Genomic DNA, 17,127 nt, shown 5'->3' on the forward strand with positions numbered 1-17,127 from the left:
TTACCATGCTTAAAGTTCAAAGTTATTATGCATATGTACGTAAAACATAACAAAATCAAACATTTTGGACATTGCAAGTGGATGATACTTATTGATGATAGAAAAATTCGCATAATATTGAAAAATAATTAAAATTTATTTATAAATTATTATCTAGGGGTGTTCAAATAATCCGACAATTCAAACAACTAAACTACCTAAGCTAATTGTAAAGGTTGGATTGAATTTTCTTTGTGTTTTTTCGGATTGGGTTAGGTTCAAGTTACATTTTTTTAATTATAGGTTGACCCAACTAAACCCAAACTAACCCGAATTTCTAATATTATAAAATATATATTACAACTTATAAATATTATAATTCATAGTTTTTTAAAAAAGTTTGTAATGGATAGATATGTTGAATTTGAGTTTAATTTTTATTTATGAAATTTTAATTATTAAAATGTGTTAGTAGACAAATTTAAGTATTTTAATTTAATAAATAATATACTTAAAAAAAGAAAAAAATGAATAAATATCCTAACAATCCAACCAATTCGAGTTGAATTGGGTTGAAAACCTTATTTGTGTTGTTAATTTGATCAATCCGAAAATTTGAGTTATTCCAAAAGAATCTCATTAATCTAACCCATTTACACTCCTATTGTCACCTCATTTACTCATTGTGTCATGTCATTTTTTCGTTAGTTAACAAAGGGTCAAATCAACTAAGAAACTATTAGAAGCATTTTATAACTTTATAAACGAAAGTGTTTATTTTGAAACTTTAAAAACTAAATTAACATAATCAAATGGATCTAAAAGTGTGTTTTTATCTATTATAATGAAATAAATTAAAATCAAAGATTTGAAACTTAAAAAATCGGTGTGAAAATTATTTATAAATTATCTTAGATCTTTATATATATAATATAATATTCTAATCTTTATCCTTACTATATTAAAATTGACTTAGAAGGAGAATGTTCTTTATAAAATTGCTAAATTCTAAATTTACAATATTATTTTTAATTTATAAAAAAGTCACTCATCCACTTATATTCTCATTTTTTTTATTAATGTCAATCTTAAGTTATCGTCATTTAATGTACTTTAAAAAAATGAAAGTAAACTACAACTCTTCTCATGTTATTTGTGATAAATAATCATTTCAATTTACCTCTCAATATTTATTTCATTATAATATAATAACAAACAAATATAAATCTTATAATGAACAAAGAAGAGAGAAAGTCACATCCACAAATGACCAAGTAAAGAAAAAACTCAAATGGTTTACCAAACGATAAATTGATATCTACATATATATATATATATATATATATATATATATATATATATATATATATATATATATAGTGTCTTTATCCATAAATAATTTATATAGTATGAGTCAGTAGGTGCACTAGATTATCTTAACTAGGTTGACACAATCGTAACACCCTGATTAATCTACGAGACACACAAATTGAGAGAGATAGAGGTAGGGCGGTAGTTGTTTGAAAAGCCTCCGTCTAAAGGAGCAGCAACAAATAAACATGCAAATATCATCCCACAACTTAGCAACACTATTTGGTGTCCATCAGAGTGCATCTTGGTTATTTCAATGCACGTTTCAATTAAGAAAAATAATAATCAAAGCAACAAAATGTTTCCCTTTTCTTCATTTTCTCTTACTTATTTAATTATACAATTTTAGGAACCGAAAACTACTGAACATGTATTTATTGATAACAATCATCCATATCATTCATTAAAAATTCAATACACAAGACCTTTTGTCGAGTTTAAAATCACTCTAAACACATATTTTTAATTATTGATTTCTTTTAAAAGGTTTTGAATAATTAAAAATATATATTCGAGAGTGATGTTAATACGATCATAAAAGTTCCCGTTGAGGTTTGAAGAGTACCTTCCTTGTGGATGAAATCATATAAACTGCTTTATAGTGCAGAAGAATATCGATACAATTCCTTATTCCTCAAACTTTATTCAAAGAAGAATGTTCAAATAACAAAAATTAATTAGCATTTAAAACGTTAATTAAACATACTAACCTGTTCTCCAAACAAATTTGGAATTCTGGTATTCTCTGATGATAAAATTCATATCAATTTCCACCACTATCTCTCTTTGGATTCTTTTGGACGATAGTGAGTATCATCATCATCATTCTTTAAAGAAACATTTTTCATATTTTGAATGAGATGTACTTACAATTCCAAATGAAAATGACTTCATTTTAGGACACTTCTCAAGAGATACATGTTTCAAACATGGAAATTGAATGATGCATCTTCCACGATAAAAGCTTGTTAGGTTGGAACAAGAAGTAATGATTAAAAATTGTAGGTTGTTGAATACAATAATTTCACCATTTCCATCTTCTTCACCTGATGATCCTCCCTCAATTATACGACTCATCCTTTTGCATTCTCCTATTCTCAACTGTTTAAGTTGCACAAGCGTTGTAGCCATCGAAGGATTCAGCAAATGGGTTAGTCCATCACATTTATTCAATTTAAGAAACGTCAAGTTCGTAAAAGACACCGATGATGACACTAAACTACTCAATCCACCACATTCTGAAATGGACAGAGAGGTCAGATCTTGTAGGATTGAATCATTATTCTTTTGTGAGCATTCACTCCCCAAATGCCTAAGTTTCGGTAGCTTAGATAGAACCCAACTACGCTGTGAAGTTTTAGATCGTCTTGCATTGTATTGTTTTTTCATAGGAATCAATATGTTGCTGGGGAGAATTTCTTCAATAAATGCTCCTTCTAATTCAAACTTCTCAAATTGGTATAAGTTTTGTACAATTTCCATTGGCAAATGGGTTGAGTTATCCTCAACAAAACCATATAGCTTCAAAGTTTTAAGCTTCGGAAACAACTCAGAACCATCTCCCAACTGTAGAACCTCAACCTGACCAATTACTAATTTGTTAATTAAGATTCTATATATAACATTTAAATTGAATATATATGCTCTATAAAGTAGAACAAATTCAAAAATATTTTTACTTCTCTAACAACACAATCTACATGAAAAAAGAAACAAATCACACTGTTATATTCATAGCTTTTACTTTAAGAGATTTGTTGCTTATTCTTTTTTCACATAAACAATTGAACCTCCAATAACAATATTTCACTCCACAAGATTTTCCCTAGAAAGTGATTATTTAGTGATAACAATTTAATTATGATGTGTTGTAAGATATATATATATATATATATATAATGTACCTTGGAAGAAGAAGTTTCCAATTGCTTTGATTCCAACCTGTTATAATCCGTCGACTTTTTCTTCCCAATAACCTCCATCAATTGTTTGATATCTATGCTTAGTGCTTCAAGTTGCTTGAGAATTTTGACTGAATATTCTCTTCTAAGTCTTGGACATTCATCCATGGTTAAACGTTTTATATTTACCAAACTCTGAAGCTCACAGGAATCTTTGCTCCATACGTACTCAAGGTTTGGAAGTTTATATAGTTTCAACTCACTCAAAGTTTGGAGGGCGATAGGACTTGTTTCAACAACACTAATTGGCTCTTGCACTTCAAATATTCCTTCCAACAATTTACAATCTTCAATCCTTAGGACTTTAAGGCAAGTAAGAATGCTCATCATATTTGGAGAGAACAATGCTTTTTGAAGATTGTTGCATGAATAAATGTCTATTTCCTTAAGTTTGGAAAAGGAATTGGGAATGAGTACATTATTGCTCCATATCTTCTTCAAATCCTTTGTACACCAAATTTTCAACTTCTCCAAATTAGGAAGCGATACCTACAAATTTTTATACTTGAAAATTCAGTTTGAAACAACGTAATTAACAATCATCACAGCTGATACTAATTAACAACATATAATGTATATAGTCTTATAAAATTACCATAACAAATTGTGCAAAACGATTACTTCAAATCAGCTTATTTGGATAGGAAAATTCTAAAATATACTTCTTTTAATCTTCCTGGAACATCACCTAACATGCATTTATATACTTCAGTAGTTTAAAAATAATATTATTAATGGATGAAACAAGAAAGGGTTCATCATCTCTACACTGAGAGAAGAGTGTCTTCTAAAACAAAGAAGAATAAAATTTGATCCCTGATATCATTACTAACCACAAATACTAGAAGGAACTTGTGGGAGGAACAATAAAATGAACAAAAGGGTAATTTAATTTAGATGTGTATATAGAAATTAAACATAGAAATATGTGTCGATGGAATGTACCTCTTCACTGAAAAATGATTCACATGTGTTGATGGTATTGCTAACTTTGGAGCAAAATTTATGAAGTTGTGGTAAAGTCCATAGACATAAAGATTTCAAATGAGTAAACTCAACGTGGTTGGTTGTCTCCTCATTTTCCTTCACAGTGATCATCACTTCCATCTTTTTACAATAATTGATCTCAATTTCCTCGAGATTCAAAACGTCATCCAACATGCAATTCAAAAATAGGGTTTTCAATTTATTGCAATTCCATACGATTACATTCTTCAAATTGTTTAAAGGAGATTCACCATTATTATAACCATGAATTACACTTTCCAAATTCTCCAAGTTCTTAAGATATAAGAACTCCAATTTGGATAAGCATTTTCGCAAAGGCTTGTTCTTTTCGTGGATGAAATGTTGAATGTCTGAATTATAAAAAATCCAGAGATTCTTCAAATGTAAGAAGCCATTTGCATCTAACAGTTCAGAGTTAAGAACCTTTGAACAAATTGATCCTTCTAAATGCACTTCTTCTGACCTCTTTAACAAAAATTTTATCCAATCATCCAAGCACATTTCTGATTCCATCTTGACTTCCAATATTCTAGAGTAGTTCATCTTAATGATTCCATCATAATTTTTAACTCTTTCTCTCTTACAACCAATAGTAATGTGGAAATTTTCAAGATTCAACTCCTCTGCTGAAAACAAGTGTTTTGGCATAATCTTTTCATCTTGAATGGTTAAATCTAAATCAAAAAGGTGTGGCAAGAACCTAAGCTCGGAAAGACTAGCATTCTTCCTTCCTTCATACCATTCTTCTCCTTCCCAACTACCAAAAGTTCCCAGACGTAATTCCTCCAGTTTTGTCAACTTTGAAAGAATATTTGGTGGAATTATCTCGAGCTTATTAAAACAATTAGATAAATTTAACACTTTCAGTTGTGTCAATTGACCCATTGTTGTAGGAATCTGGATGATGTTAGATCCACTAAGATCGAGAATTTCAAGCCTTTTTAATTCACCAATCATATCTATGCTCCCTAATTCACATCCCCGTAAACGTAACACTCTAATGTTTGCTAAGAAGTAAAGATCAAATGGTCGTTGCAACAAGGATATATTCACTTTTTCTAATACTAAACCTTTGAGCTCTTTCATTTCTTCAAAAAAAGTTTGTACCACTGACACATACGTATTATTCAACCATTGTCCATCCAACCTTAATAATTGAACTTTGGGTAACATTAACTTTGGGAGAGGATAGTGTAAACCATGAATGGACACCACGGTATGATTACCCAATAGTCTCTCTTCTTTCCATTCTTCATCTAATCTTTTCACATAGCTCAATGTACGTATGTGATCATTCTTAGACGCAATAAATATAGCTACATCACGAACCATATCATGCATTTTCACATAATTGTACCCATACTCAGAATATTGTTGAAGCAAAGAAGAAGATATAAGATCGTCAACCAATTTTTTAATCCTACGTCGTCCTTTTACCACAGTATCAACACCATGTAAGAAACCCATGCCCATGGCATATACATGCAACTCTTCCATGTCAATGCTAAAGTCTTCTGGAAACATGCTGCATAACAAGAATAATAACTTGACCTCTTCATATCCCAAGCAATCGTAACTCAATTTTAGTGACAAATACACTTTCTTGTCCATTTCTCCAATGTTTGTCATAAACACATCAACACTTTTAAGTTGATCCAAGGCATCATTCCAAATGTCGGAAGGTTTATTTCGTAATGCCTTAGCAACAGTAGTAATAGCAATAGGCAAACCTGCACATTCTCTCACAACTTGAATGGCTATAGGCTTCAAATCACTTGCTTCAACAATTTTACCAGCCATTGCCTTAAATAAATTCCATGACTCATTTTCTCCTAAAACTTTTATCTCAAAAATTTGATTGGCGCACATTTGATTTGAGATCAAATGTTTATTCCTAGAGGTAAACAATATCTTGCATCCTGTATGATCTTCAACACTTGGAATTCCTATTGTTTCCAAATCAATATACTCCCAGATATCATCCAACACAACTAGGATACGTCTCTCCATCTTCAACCTCTTTCGTAGAATAGGTGCCCTTCCTTCTATTGTTTCTCGTTCGAATTTCAAACCTAGCTTGTCAGCTAGTTGTCCTTGAATACTTTTAAAATCTGGTGTTTGGCTGATCGTGGATGTTACCACCTCATCGAAAGACTTACTCTCAACAATTTTTCTTAAAATTTCTTTCACTAACATTGTTTTACCAACACCCCCCATCCCGTACACTCCAATCCTATGGACATTATCATCAGAGAGTGCATCCATGATTTGTTCCGCAGTCAATTTTCTTGAGTCTAAGTCAAGAAAGTCAGATACTTTTTGCAGTGAACAATCAACCGATGGAATAGCATTTTTATAGGAGACCGTATTAAAACCTTCCCCCTCATTTTTCATCTCATTAACCTCATACGCCATTTTGCTTGCTTTTCTACTTAACTTGTGTCGTTGGACTAAATTGGTGGAACACAGTCTACCATGTCCACCTTCATTGGCTAATATCTTGTCAGATTCTCGAACAAAGTCATCAACGTTTTTCAACCATTTCTCAACAGCAGGTTTTATGTCTTCAGCATTTCTTCTTGCAGTATAGATGTTTTGTTGCACAGATTCTCTTGTATCTTTCAACTTTTCTACTTGAGTCTTAAGTTTTTGAAAGTTGGCATGAATGTGAATTACATAACCAAGCTGACGTCCAACGGGCACAACTGTGTATTCAGCAATTTTTGCAGTGACTGAAACAAGGATGTCCATTATTATCCCTTGTTCTTGATCTTGAAAAGGATGATCAAAACCTACAAAAATACTTTAAGAGCTAAAAACCCACAAGGAATGAACTATGAAGCTTTTGCGTAACAAAAAAGTAGAAGTGAACACATACAGATCACCAAGTAAAAACTATCCAAAAAAAAAAAACACAAGATGTTCAAAGAAATATATTGATGAGTAAGTGGTGAGGGATGAAATATTTGACCTGATTGAATAAATAAGATGGTCTTGATAGGGAGAAGAGATATTGCAGAGAAAAATGAAGAAGAAGATAATACTGAGAAAAACCAAAATTATTAGCTGAGGAGTCAATGGAAGAAGAAGTAGCCACGATCATTAAATACATAACAACATTTTCAAAAAATCTAAAAAGTTTACCGGGAACTCATTTAAAATGAAAGTATGGAAGCCTTAATTTTATGAAAAAAAATCTTATGGCAATATCCATAAGTCAATTTCACTGATAGATCATGTTACAAATAAGTCAATTTCACTGATAGATCACGTTGCAAATATTGATGTAATGTATTATCAGTCATACAAGTCTAAAGGATAGTTTTGGCAATATTTTAAAAATGTTTCTATATCCTATTTGTAAAATAGTCATACATGTCCGTTTCCTAAAAAAACTACCTAAGAAACTAAGCCCAGCCCATAGAACAACCCTCGGCCCAATTTAAAAGTAGAAGGTTTGGTTTTCCTGTGCACATCTTCCTTCGATCTTCGTCACCGCGAAAGCAAGAGGGATCAGTTTTCTCGACCCTGTAAGCCATCAAGTTTCGCTCTTTCTTGTTGATCTCATTTCATGATTTCTAGTTAAATGAAAACTAATCTTCAGGATCCGTTTCTGATGGACTTTTGTAGTCTCCTTGTTGTGTCGTTCAGACACGGATTTGTTTGGGATGTTTTTCTGCTTGCATCTTGTAATTGTCTGAATGAAGAATACGATGGTTGCTTTATTGTTTATATGAAGCAGATGACGAAGTTGAAGAATTACTGTGTTCCATTTTGTTATATTCACCATCTAGTATTATTCGTAGAAATCTGGGATGTTCGCTTTATCCCTTTTGTTTATTTTTGTGTTATTTTTTTGTGTATTTATTAGTTTCTGTAGGTCTGCAATCTTGATAAAATTGTGGTGTTTCTGCCCCCGTCTCAATACCCAAATCAGCAATTTGCAATCATTTTTTTTCTCCCTAAACTTGTTCCAAACATGAAAAAGAGTTTTAGATTATTTGGTTTTCTAGTTTGTTTGTGAGCGAGGTTCTCCACTCCCGGCACACACAACTGGCCTTTAGTAATTATTTTATTGTATGAGTATGAGTTGATTAAATTATCTTCATTTTAAAGGAACTGTTGGTTTACCAAATTACCGAAAAGGGAGAACTAACTGCCAGCAGAGAAAATGTCTTTGAGCAATGGAGTGAAGTCATGTGCAAAGCTGCTGAAGTCTTCAGAACCATTGTTGGTGAAATCAGGTTTTGTTACTTTATTAGCTGGCAATTTAGAATTACTTTACCTTATGTATTACACTTTCTTCCTATGGTCTTAACTTGCAACAATCTTTCTCAAGTTCATAATAGATTTCTAGGATTTTCTCCAACAATTTTAAATAAATAAACTATCAAATCGTTAATCAAAGTGTAGGTAAACTAAAAGAAATTGTCAGAGAACAACAAAAGTTTATCATAAAACTTAGTTCATGCATACATGACAATGAAGTTTGAACATTCTGACAAATACTTCTACGCTTGAACGTTGAACATTGCATAGGGCACTACTAAGTAGTGCATGTGTGTGCATATATTTATATATGAAAAAATAAGTTTGCTAAATGTATTTCTCCACCTTGCAACAAGGAAATTAAACTATGAACTTGAAGGGGAACCATCATGGATTGGCCCAGTAGAGGTTTTGAGTTCAATTCATGGTGACCACCTACCTAAAAATTAATTTTCTACAAGTTTCTTTAACACCAAAATGTTGTAGGGTCAGGTGGGTTGGATCGTAAGATTAGTCGAGGTGCACGTAAGCTAGTCTGGACACCCACAGATATATAAAAAAAAACTATGAACTTGAAGGGGTTGTAAATTTTTACCCCAGTAATAAGCATGGAAAATAGCTAACTCAAGAAAATCTCCGGCAGTTATTTCTTTGTCATGAAAAACTATGTTGGATCTCTCATCTCAAATCTTCCATAAAATTGCCTGGATCAAAATAGACTGTAGATGCCCCTTATTAGTTTTGAAAGGCTGATCAATTAACAATATTGTGATCCAACTAATGGTGTCCAAAGAGGGGGCAAGTAGAGAGATGGTCAGCCCCGATTGCAGCTGAAAGTTGATAGTGGAATGAAATATGATTTTGTGCTTTGGTGCTTCTTTTGCAAAGGTAGCATGAAAATGGAGAAATGTAGAGCCAAGGGCATTTTTTGTTTTCCATTGTGTTTAGGCAAGAATGGGAAGTTTTCTAAAGAAGGAACTTAATTTTGTTCGGGAAAGAAAACTTCCATAGTTGTTTGTAAAGATCCTTCGATGATGTGGGGGCATTCAGATTGAGATGAGAAACCAAAGAGTATAATAAGATGCTATTGCTTTCAAAGCTCCAAATCCAGTGACCATCCTAATTTCTGAGCTGAATGGTGGGAATGATTTGAGTGAAAGAAACCCATCTTGTAATCTCATCTTTAGATTCACTCTAAAGATTAGAATCCAAGAGCTGTTTCCATGATTCTGAACCTTTTTTATGGAATTTTTGGTCTCAGCACTGGTATAAAGTTCGGGATAACTTCTACTGAGGGTACCATCCCCAATCCAGTGGCCATTCTAGAAACAGTAGTTTTTCCATCTCAGACCAAGCAATGGATGTGGCTGTAAGCGAGGTATGTTTGGTTGAGAATGTGGTGACAAGGGATACTTCAAGAGACTTTTGCACTTCTTGGGTGGCTTTTGATCAAAATGCTACAAACCATATTTAGCCTTGATCTTCCTAAGGTGTCATACAATCTAAACTTGAGTTTGCTCCATTGGACGATGCACGATATGTTGCTTCCCCTCTTTCCAGAAACCCAAGAAAAATTAAGCTTCTTTCAATATGGTTGGCCTCGGTAGCTGGGATTTGAAGCAATGAAAAGTAGCAAATTGCTGCTAGGAATGTAATCTTCTACCAGTCTTGTCAAAATGAAATGGAAATTGCTCTTCATAGACAGCATTCTGTTGGCCAAACACCAGCTTGCAATCACGTTTTTTTGGCAATGGAAACTAGCCAACATCATAATTTATGCCCAAAATTCAAATCTCTGTCCATTGAGCCCTCAAGCTTCCCCCAAAAATCCTACAAGACTAGAAAGAATATCAATAAAAACATCATCATTGGAGAAAGTGAATGAAGTCCGCACCCTAAACCTGATTAGTTAGAAGCGAGTCATTTTAAGAAACCCTTAATAAAATCATGGTTTGATGTCAAAGTAAGAGTATTGCTTAAGAAATCCATCGTATTCATAGTGATAAAGAAGAAGGGGGCACCCCTTGCCTAAGACTTTGGTGGCTCTCAATTTAACTCTCCGCTTGCCATTGATGATAACAGAAAAGTTTGCTGTTGAAAATCCAGAGTCTTCATTTAGTTCCAAAGCCTTTGACTTTCAACATCAAGTTTTATCACCATAGCCTTCTGTTTTATTTTTATATATTCCAAGCCTCAATTGATCTCATAGGCTACGAGCAATGCATCCCAGATTTGTCTTCCTTCAACAAACGCTTAATTTTTGTTTACTGATTTAGTTGAGATATTTTAATTTCTTGGTGCTAGAGAATGACATTTTGGATTTCCCATTTTCATACTATAGTTGCATCAAATAATTAATAAATATTGAGAACAATATGCATCACGACTATTCTTTAGAGTAAAATTGCACAATCTTCTTGACTTTTTAGTTTTCTGGTATGAAAATTATATATTTGAATCTTTTTTTAGCAAACAATTTTTTTGTAATATCCATGTCATAGACTTTTAGAAAAAATGGCGTGCTATCCTGTTCTTGTTGTGTTCATATCTGTTTTCCATAGATTATTCCATCCATTTGTCTCTTAATTAATGCACTAAATCAAGGTTTCTAAATCCTAAAAAATGATGGTTCTGTTCAACCTCATGCCACAGCTAATCGAGGGTTTCACTCAACTGGTGTGAAGAGAATGGGAGGACATGCTCACGGACATGATGAACCATATTATTTGCACGCGAAGCATATGTACAATTTGGATAGGATGAAATATCAAAAGCTGACCATGACGCTTGGAGTTTTAACTGCATTCAGCATTGGCGTGGGTGTTCCAATCTATGCAGTCGTCTTTCAGCAGAAGAAGACAGCCTCTGGATGATTTGACCAAACACATGCGTATGCCATTTTAGCACGATATGAAGATTCGTTGCGCCTCTGTTGGTCTTGTTCGTTTTCTTAACTTTGTATAAACCCTCACGTCAAAATGCACAGAAACTCGAAACGTGGATTCTGATTTTGGCAATAAGTTTTTTCATCAACATCCCATTATTTGACATTTTTGTTCCATTCCCTTTTAGACATAAAAGGTATTTGATCTTTTAAATATCATCCCTCCCTGCATCTGCTTTTAGTTTGTTCCCAACGATTTTTCTGCACAATGAATATGATATCTTACAAATCAGTACACCCTGATAAAGTAGTCACAATAATTGGGATAGTAATTTTAACTCAAGAAATTTGGGTACAATTCATATCGTAAAATTTATTTTCAAACAATCAATTTTTTGTTTGGAATCAAACCTTTAGAAGTGATTGTCATCTATTCATGTTTAGTACCGAAAGGTGATTTGGAGTTAATCAAATAGTAATTGTATTTATAACAAATTGTAGATAAAAGACTAGAACAAAAGCTCGGTTCTAAGTTGCTATTTACAAGTAGAAACTTAATAACTTTCTAAAATACGGAATATAATCAAAACTAACGTATTTTAAAATCAAATAAATATAAAAATTAAACTAATATCAAAACCAACTCATTTAAATTAAATAAATTACAAATTTATCTTTAACAAATGTTAAATTTATGTATAAAACATCATCTTATATTGACAATTTTAATCAATTGCTTTACTTTTTCTACCAACTTTCAACCCTTTACCATTTTTCTTTAGTCACTATCTTTTTATTAATTAGAAATAGAAAAAAGCATTATGATAATCAGATATTTCACTACAATACGGAAGTAAACAACACCACAAATTCTCTTTTTACTATGAATGGATTAGTAAACACAATCAATAAATCTCATTCTCTTGGTTACGATTGCAGATTAGGATACAAACTGCAAAACAGGTACAAATATCTCACCACTTGAAGTCTTGAACTACACTCTATTTCCGGGTAAAAAATAAATTATTTTGAATACATTGTTCATATTCATTTTGTTACACAAAAAGGCAAAAAAGAAAGAAAAAAGTTCACTATACAACATTTGATGCACTAATTAAGACCTAACTACCAAATCCTTTAGTACCTCACATGAATTTCTTCTCAATGAGACCCTTCAATTCTTCAAGTTTAACGATGAGCTGTGGATTCATAAGGTCTCTGGCTTCCCTGACGAGGGTGCCTTCCCTGCTGAAATGATAAGCATCTACCACTGTCTTTACCCACGTGTGAAGCTCCTCTGGGGTCCTAAAAGTTTCCAAAAACAAGAATAAACCTAATAAGATTGCCTTTCTGAAGGACGTTTTTCATACAGCATTCAAGTGATTGTGGTTGGTGTTGTGCAAATGTAAAGTCAAGGTAGTATTCGTACTCTTATCTAGATGGACATCAAAGGCTCGAAAGATCTACGAGGACGAACAAGACTAAGGCTTTTTGATGCAGCCTAAATTCCAAATGGATAAAAGAAGAGAAATCTCCAATACTAATGCTAAAATGAAAGTCTTGATTATGTGTCAAAAGTTATGACCCAAGAAGAGAAATAGAGAATTGTAAAGTAAACTAATCTTAATCTTAATTAATCAAATAAACTAATCATAATCCTAATCAATTAAGGATTTACCAAGATACCTAAGTTACTCTAATCCTACCACATCACCCACTTTCTTTTTTTTTTTTTCTTGTTTGATGAGAAGGTATGACGACAATGAGGGTGTTAATTAACTCACCGCTAATATCTAATTGTTTGGATGTATTCTTAACATCCCATTTGCAGGCTACAAGAAATGGTGCAATGTCAAGTATCGAACAAGTAGAAAAACAACATTGTAGATAAGAAAATAAAACCCTAAGGGTCTGAACATAGAAGATCTGATATCATGCTAAATCGCTAATTTTGGTCGAGCTAATAAACTATGGCATATTTAGTATTTCAGTATATTCTTAACAATAAGGTCTGATAGCATACGTGTATAAGCAGTCCACATCTTGTCCTTCAAGTTCTTCTCCGGGGGTAAATGCATCCTTCAAAGCACTTAATTTTTCCTCAGGATCATTAATTGTGAGAAGATACTTCAGGATCCTGATTTCTTTTGGCATTAATCTTTGAAGGTTTCCCCTTGCGGTGACATATAAGTGGTATAGTATGTCTTTCGCCTAACAAAGAGAACAAAATCAACAATAAAACCATCAGAAAGTCATTAAGCAACAACTGAAGACGTACATTCTCCATTTGCTTGCATGAGGCAACATAGAAACACGTAAAATCAAGAGAAATAATTGGTATTTTTTTTACCCTGGTGCCCTTAGCTGTAGTAATTTCATTCAAATAGATAATTGTATTTGAAGCGTTATTGGAAGTTTCGATGATTACTAACTTAAACAATCATTTGAAATTTCGGGAATAGTTGGATGATGCCTTGCCAAGCTACAAGATCATAGAAATAAGACCATAAAACCACCTGTTTCCAGCAGGAGCGATCAGGAAGAGCAAACGCATTACCTCCTCTTTCATCATGTTTGACTCCTTTGCAGCTGACCAAGCTTTTGTGATCATCAACACTAATGCAGAATCAAGTTGATTTTTCTCTGCCAAATTGTCTATCTTTCTGCAAGCGGCATCTATAGTTGGAGAATTAATGATATCTTGGAATTTCAACTCTGCGGCATTCAGTGCTTCAATGTTTTCAGTAGCAGCATCATATGTTTGTACAGCAGCAAGGCAGGAATTCCCAAGTTTTGCCAAAGCTTATCAATTGAAATATGGTGGGGGTGGATATCAGTTCATCTATCAATACCATATATGCAAATTAAAAAAAAACGTTCACCAGAGACATCCTTAACAAAAAAAAAAAAAGTGGAGTTATAAGTTCAAACAGTTGACAGATACATAATGTCTTAACCAATCTAGCTACTCTTCAGGACTTCTTATGATAAAGGAACAATTTCTAAGAGGCCACTAATTCTTTGAATAGCATAAAAAACAATATAGGGAAGGTATCCTTTAGGCCCTTAGTTTTGATTGTAGTTTCCATTTGGTCATTTCAAATGATAATGTTTTAAGTAAACATTAGCAGTGAGTTAACGCACTTTTAAATCCTAAGGACCAGATTGAAACTTTTAATTAGATATTAGCCGTGACTTAACGGCTAAAACTTTTAAATCCTAAGGATTAAATGGAAATTAAATTCAAAAATCAATGTAATATTTTAAAATCTAAGGACCAGATTGAAACGATAATTAGAACTTTAAAGGGTATTTTCAACCAATATAATTGCTTTCTAAACCACACTTCCTCATCCTCTTGGAAGCTATTTATTCTTTACTATTTTCCCAACTGTAAAGTATGCAGTATTACCATTTTGCTTAGCCGGATCATCATAATAAGATTGAGCCACCGTGTGAAGATGCACAAAGAATTCTTTCGTAAAATCTTTGCGACGCCTAGAAATAATTTCACCAAGTTCTGAAGGTGATGTTGCTCTGACAACTTCAAGAAGTTCATTATGTCTCTGCACATCTTCATCAATCTGTGGAAATTTCATAGAAGGAAACAATAAGGTTGATTGACAAATCACATACTACGACTATCTGATCAATAAAATAACCATTGTCAACATTTCATCTCAATTCTTCCCTCAGCAACTCATCCTCTATGGGTTTTACAACAATAGACCTAACTTCATTTAGATACAAAGTGTCAGTTTCTACTCTTCTTATTTGCAAAATTACAGAAACAAGGTCCACAACTCTTATGTCAAATCTTTTACTATGAATTTTTTTAGATCCCAAGGTATACCTCTTTCAACTTTCTTCCAAAACGAAGCAGCTTATGCTTCATACCAGGATCATCTTCAGAGGCAGCTCGATCTTGGCACCTGTTAAAGAAATGAGGACGGATATTGTCCCATTCCTTGCTGAAAGCAATTAACCGTCTCCAATCTTTTGGAGTTGGCTTGTCGATCATGAAGACTTCAATGAGCTTATCACACACTTTGGTCATTTTATGCTGGTCCAAGTTTTCAACACTGTCTTTTGCATTTTGAACATCTCTTACTGGCTCATCAGAAGAGGGATTCAATAAATCAAGAGTTTCTGAATTGCAATCACTGGGTACTGCTTTCACCCCTCTGACAAAGGCAGAAAAGGATGACTTCTTTGGTCTATCATGACATACCAGTGAAGGGAACCCTGCTATTCAACAAAATTACTAATACTTCACTCTACTTTATAAAGAACATTGTCACAATTCTTTTAAATTTCTGCAATTTTAGACTGTTCATACTACCTTCACTTTGTGACTGCTTAGCTAAGTCAATATGAAGCTTGAAACACAAACTATAAGGAATCAATAACTTAAACAACATATATTCAGCATCTAGACCAATGCATAGCTATACACATCAATACACACATGCGTATATATAGAAATTGTGGCCGAATTTCGACACTTCGGTTTAAATAATTCTTAAGGACCATTTTTCCACGTCGAGAATATTGTAGTTATTAGAAGCTAGTTTGTTATTATTTGTTATTAAAAATAGTTATTTCTATAACAACGTTGTATTCTCCTTTTAATCTTTCACATGTGTATATATCAATGTTTCTAGCCATTAGTAAAAAACGAGAGATATTTTATTAAAGAAAGTCTTTTCTTCTAATATGGTATCAGTTGTATTTCTATCGCCACCTAATTCCATTCTTTCCTTTTTTTCCCCCCCAATTCGTCTTCAACCTTCGTTCTCTATATCCGCCATGGATAATATGCCTCTCAGACTACTATTCTTCGTATAGTGAACAGAACACCAAAGAGAACACAGAATCAAAATCTCAATCCTTTTCCTCGAAGTATGCATAATTATACAGAGGTCTCACCCGGATGAAACTGAAAGCATCGAGCAATAGTACAGAAGTATAGAGAGGTATGAAACTCGTGGTTCAGTCTTAGCAACTCATCGGAAACTTAACAAAGTTCAAAGTTAGCAAAATTACCTCTACTTTTCGAACCCAAAGAAAAGTTTCGAATTGTGATTCTTGAAAGCGATGGCAGGGAGGGAGAGCAAGCGGCAGAGGCGTCTCCGTGAGCAAGAGGTGTGCTTCTGATAGAGAAGGAGAATGAGGTGTGGAGAGTTGCGGAATGAAGCTCCATTGTGGAATATGGAAGAAGAATGTAGAATTGAACCGAAACAACAAAACCTTCACTTCCTCTCTCAACGGAATGGGATTTTGTTAGGGTTTAAGGGCTAAACTCCATAACTTAGGCGGTTTGGAATGAACTAAAAGCCACAAATAAAAGTTAGGAAAAAATAAAATTAATAAAATCCATACAAATACTTCTGCTTATTTACTTTTAAGGGAAAAATCTAGAGAACTCTTATAAATATATATATATAAAAAAACAAAAAAAACTCGAAAGGGACCTTATTTGTCCTCTTTTTTGTTCGAGTTTAGGTAATCTGCATCTTCACAAACGTGTCTAATTGATTAAGTCTCTCTTCAACTTGGTTTTATATTTTAGAATAAAAAAAGATGATTATCAATCTTTTATTTTTTTTCAACTACCACTTCTTCTACACATTTTACTCCGTTAGAGTTTACAAG

General features: G+C 33.0%; 3 protein-coding genes across 4 annotated transcripts; 1 reads left to right on the plus strand and 2 right to left on the minus strand.

Annotated features, from left to right (window-relative positions):
- Positions 1 to 1,964: 1,964 nt before the first annotated feature.
- LOC101217189 (probable disease resistance protein At4g27220) lies at positions 1,965 to 7,377 on the minus strand. The gene is made up of 4 exons (XM_011651905.2): positions 7,291 to 7,377; positions 4,257 to 7,111; positions 3,255 to 3,800; positions 1,965 to 2,931 (listed from the first exon to the last, which is right to left on the minus strand). The coding sequence occupies exons 2-4, from the start codon at positions 7,068 to 7,070 to the stop codon at positions 2,173 to 2,175; spliced, it is 4,119 nt and encodes a 1,372-aa protein (XP_011650207.1). The 5' UTR covers positions 7,071 to 7,111; positions 7,291 to 7,377; the 3' UTR covers positions 1,965 to 2,172.
- Positions 7,378 to 7,714: 337 nt separating this feature from the next.
- On the plus strand, positions 7,715 to 11,713 carry LOC101217188. The gene is made up of 3 exons (XM_004138595.3): positions 7,715 to 7,849; positions 8,436 to 8,563; positions 11,241 to 11,713. The coding sequence occupies exons 2-3, from the start codon at positions 8,491 to 8,493 to the stop codon at positions 11,459 to 11,461; spliced, it is 294 nt and encodes a 97-aa protein (XP_004138643.2). The 5' UTR covers positions 7,715 to 7,849; positions 8,436 to 8,490; the 3' UTR covers positions 11,462 to 11,713.
- Positions 11,714 to 12,326: 613 nt separating this feature from the next.
- Positions 12,327 to 16,819, minus strand: LOC101216948 (uncharacterized protein At4g37920). 2 transcript variants are annotated; one of them, XM_011651614.2, is made up of 6 exons: positions 16,519 to 16,819; positions 15,326 to 15,720; positions 14,885 to 15,056; positions 14,030 to 14,274; positions 13,496 to 13,683; positions 12,327 to 12,777 (listed from the first exon to the last, which is right to left on the minus strand). In XM_011651614.2, exons 1-6 carry the CDS (start codon positions 16,673 to 16,675, stop codon positions 12,618 to 12,620), a joined length of 1,317 nt encoding a protein of 438 aa, XP_011649916.1. In that variant the 5' UTR covers positions 16,676 to 16,819; the 3' UTR covers positions 12,327 to 12,617. The 2 variants fall into 2 exon arrangements, with proteins under 2 accessions (XP_011649916.1, XP_004138642.1); XM_004138594.3 differs by having other exon boundaries at positions 15,326 to 15,717; positions 16,519 to 16,818.
- Positions 16,820 to 17,127: the final 308 nt, after the last annotated feature.

This window comes from Cucumis sativus, chromosome 2, assembly GCF_000004075.3.
Source record: "Cucumis sativus cultivar 9930 chromosome 2, Cucumber_9930_V3, whole genome shotgun sequence".
NCBI classification, from domain to species: Eukaryota; Viridiplantae; Streptophyta; class Magnoliopsida; order Cucurbitales; family Cucurbitaceae; genus Cucumis; species Cucumis sativus.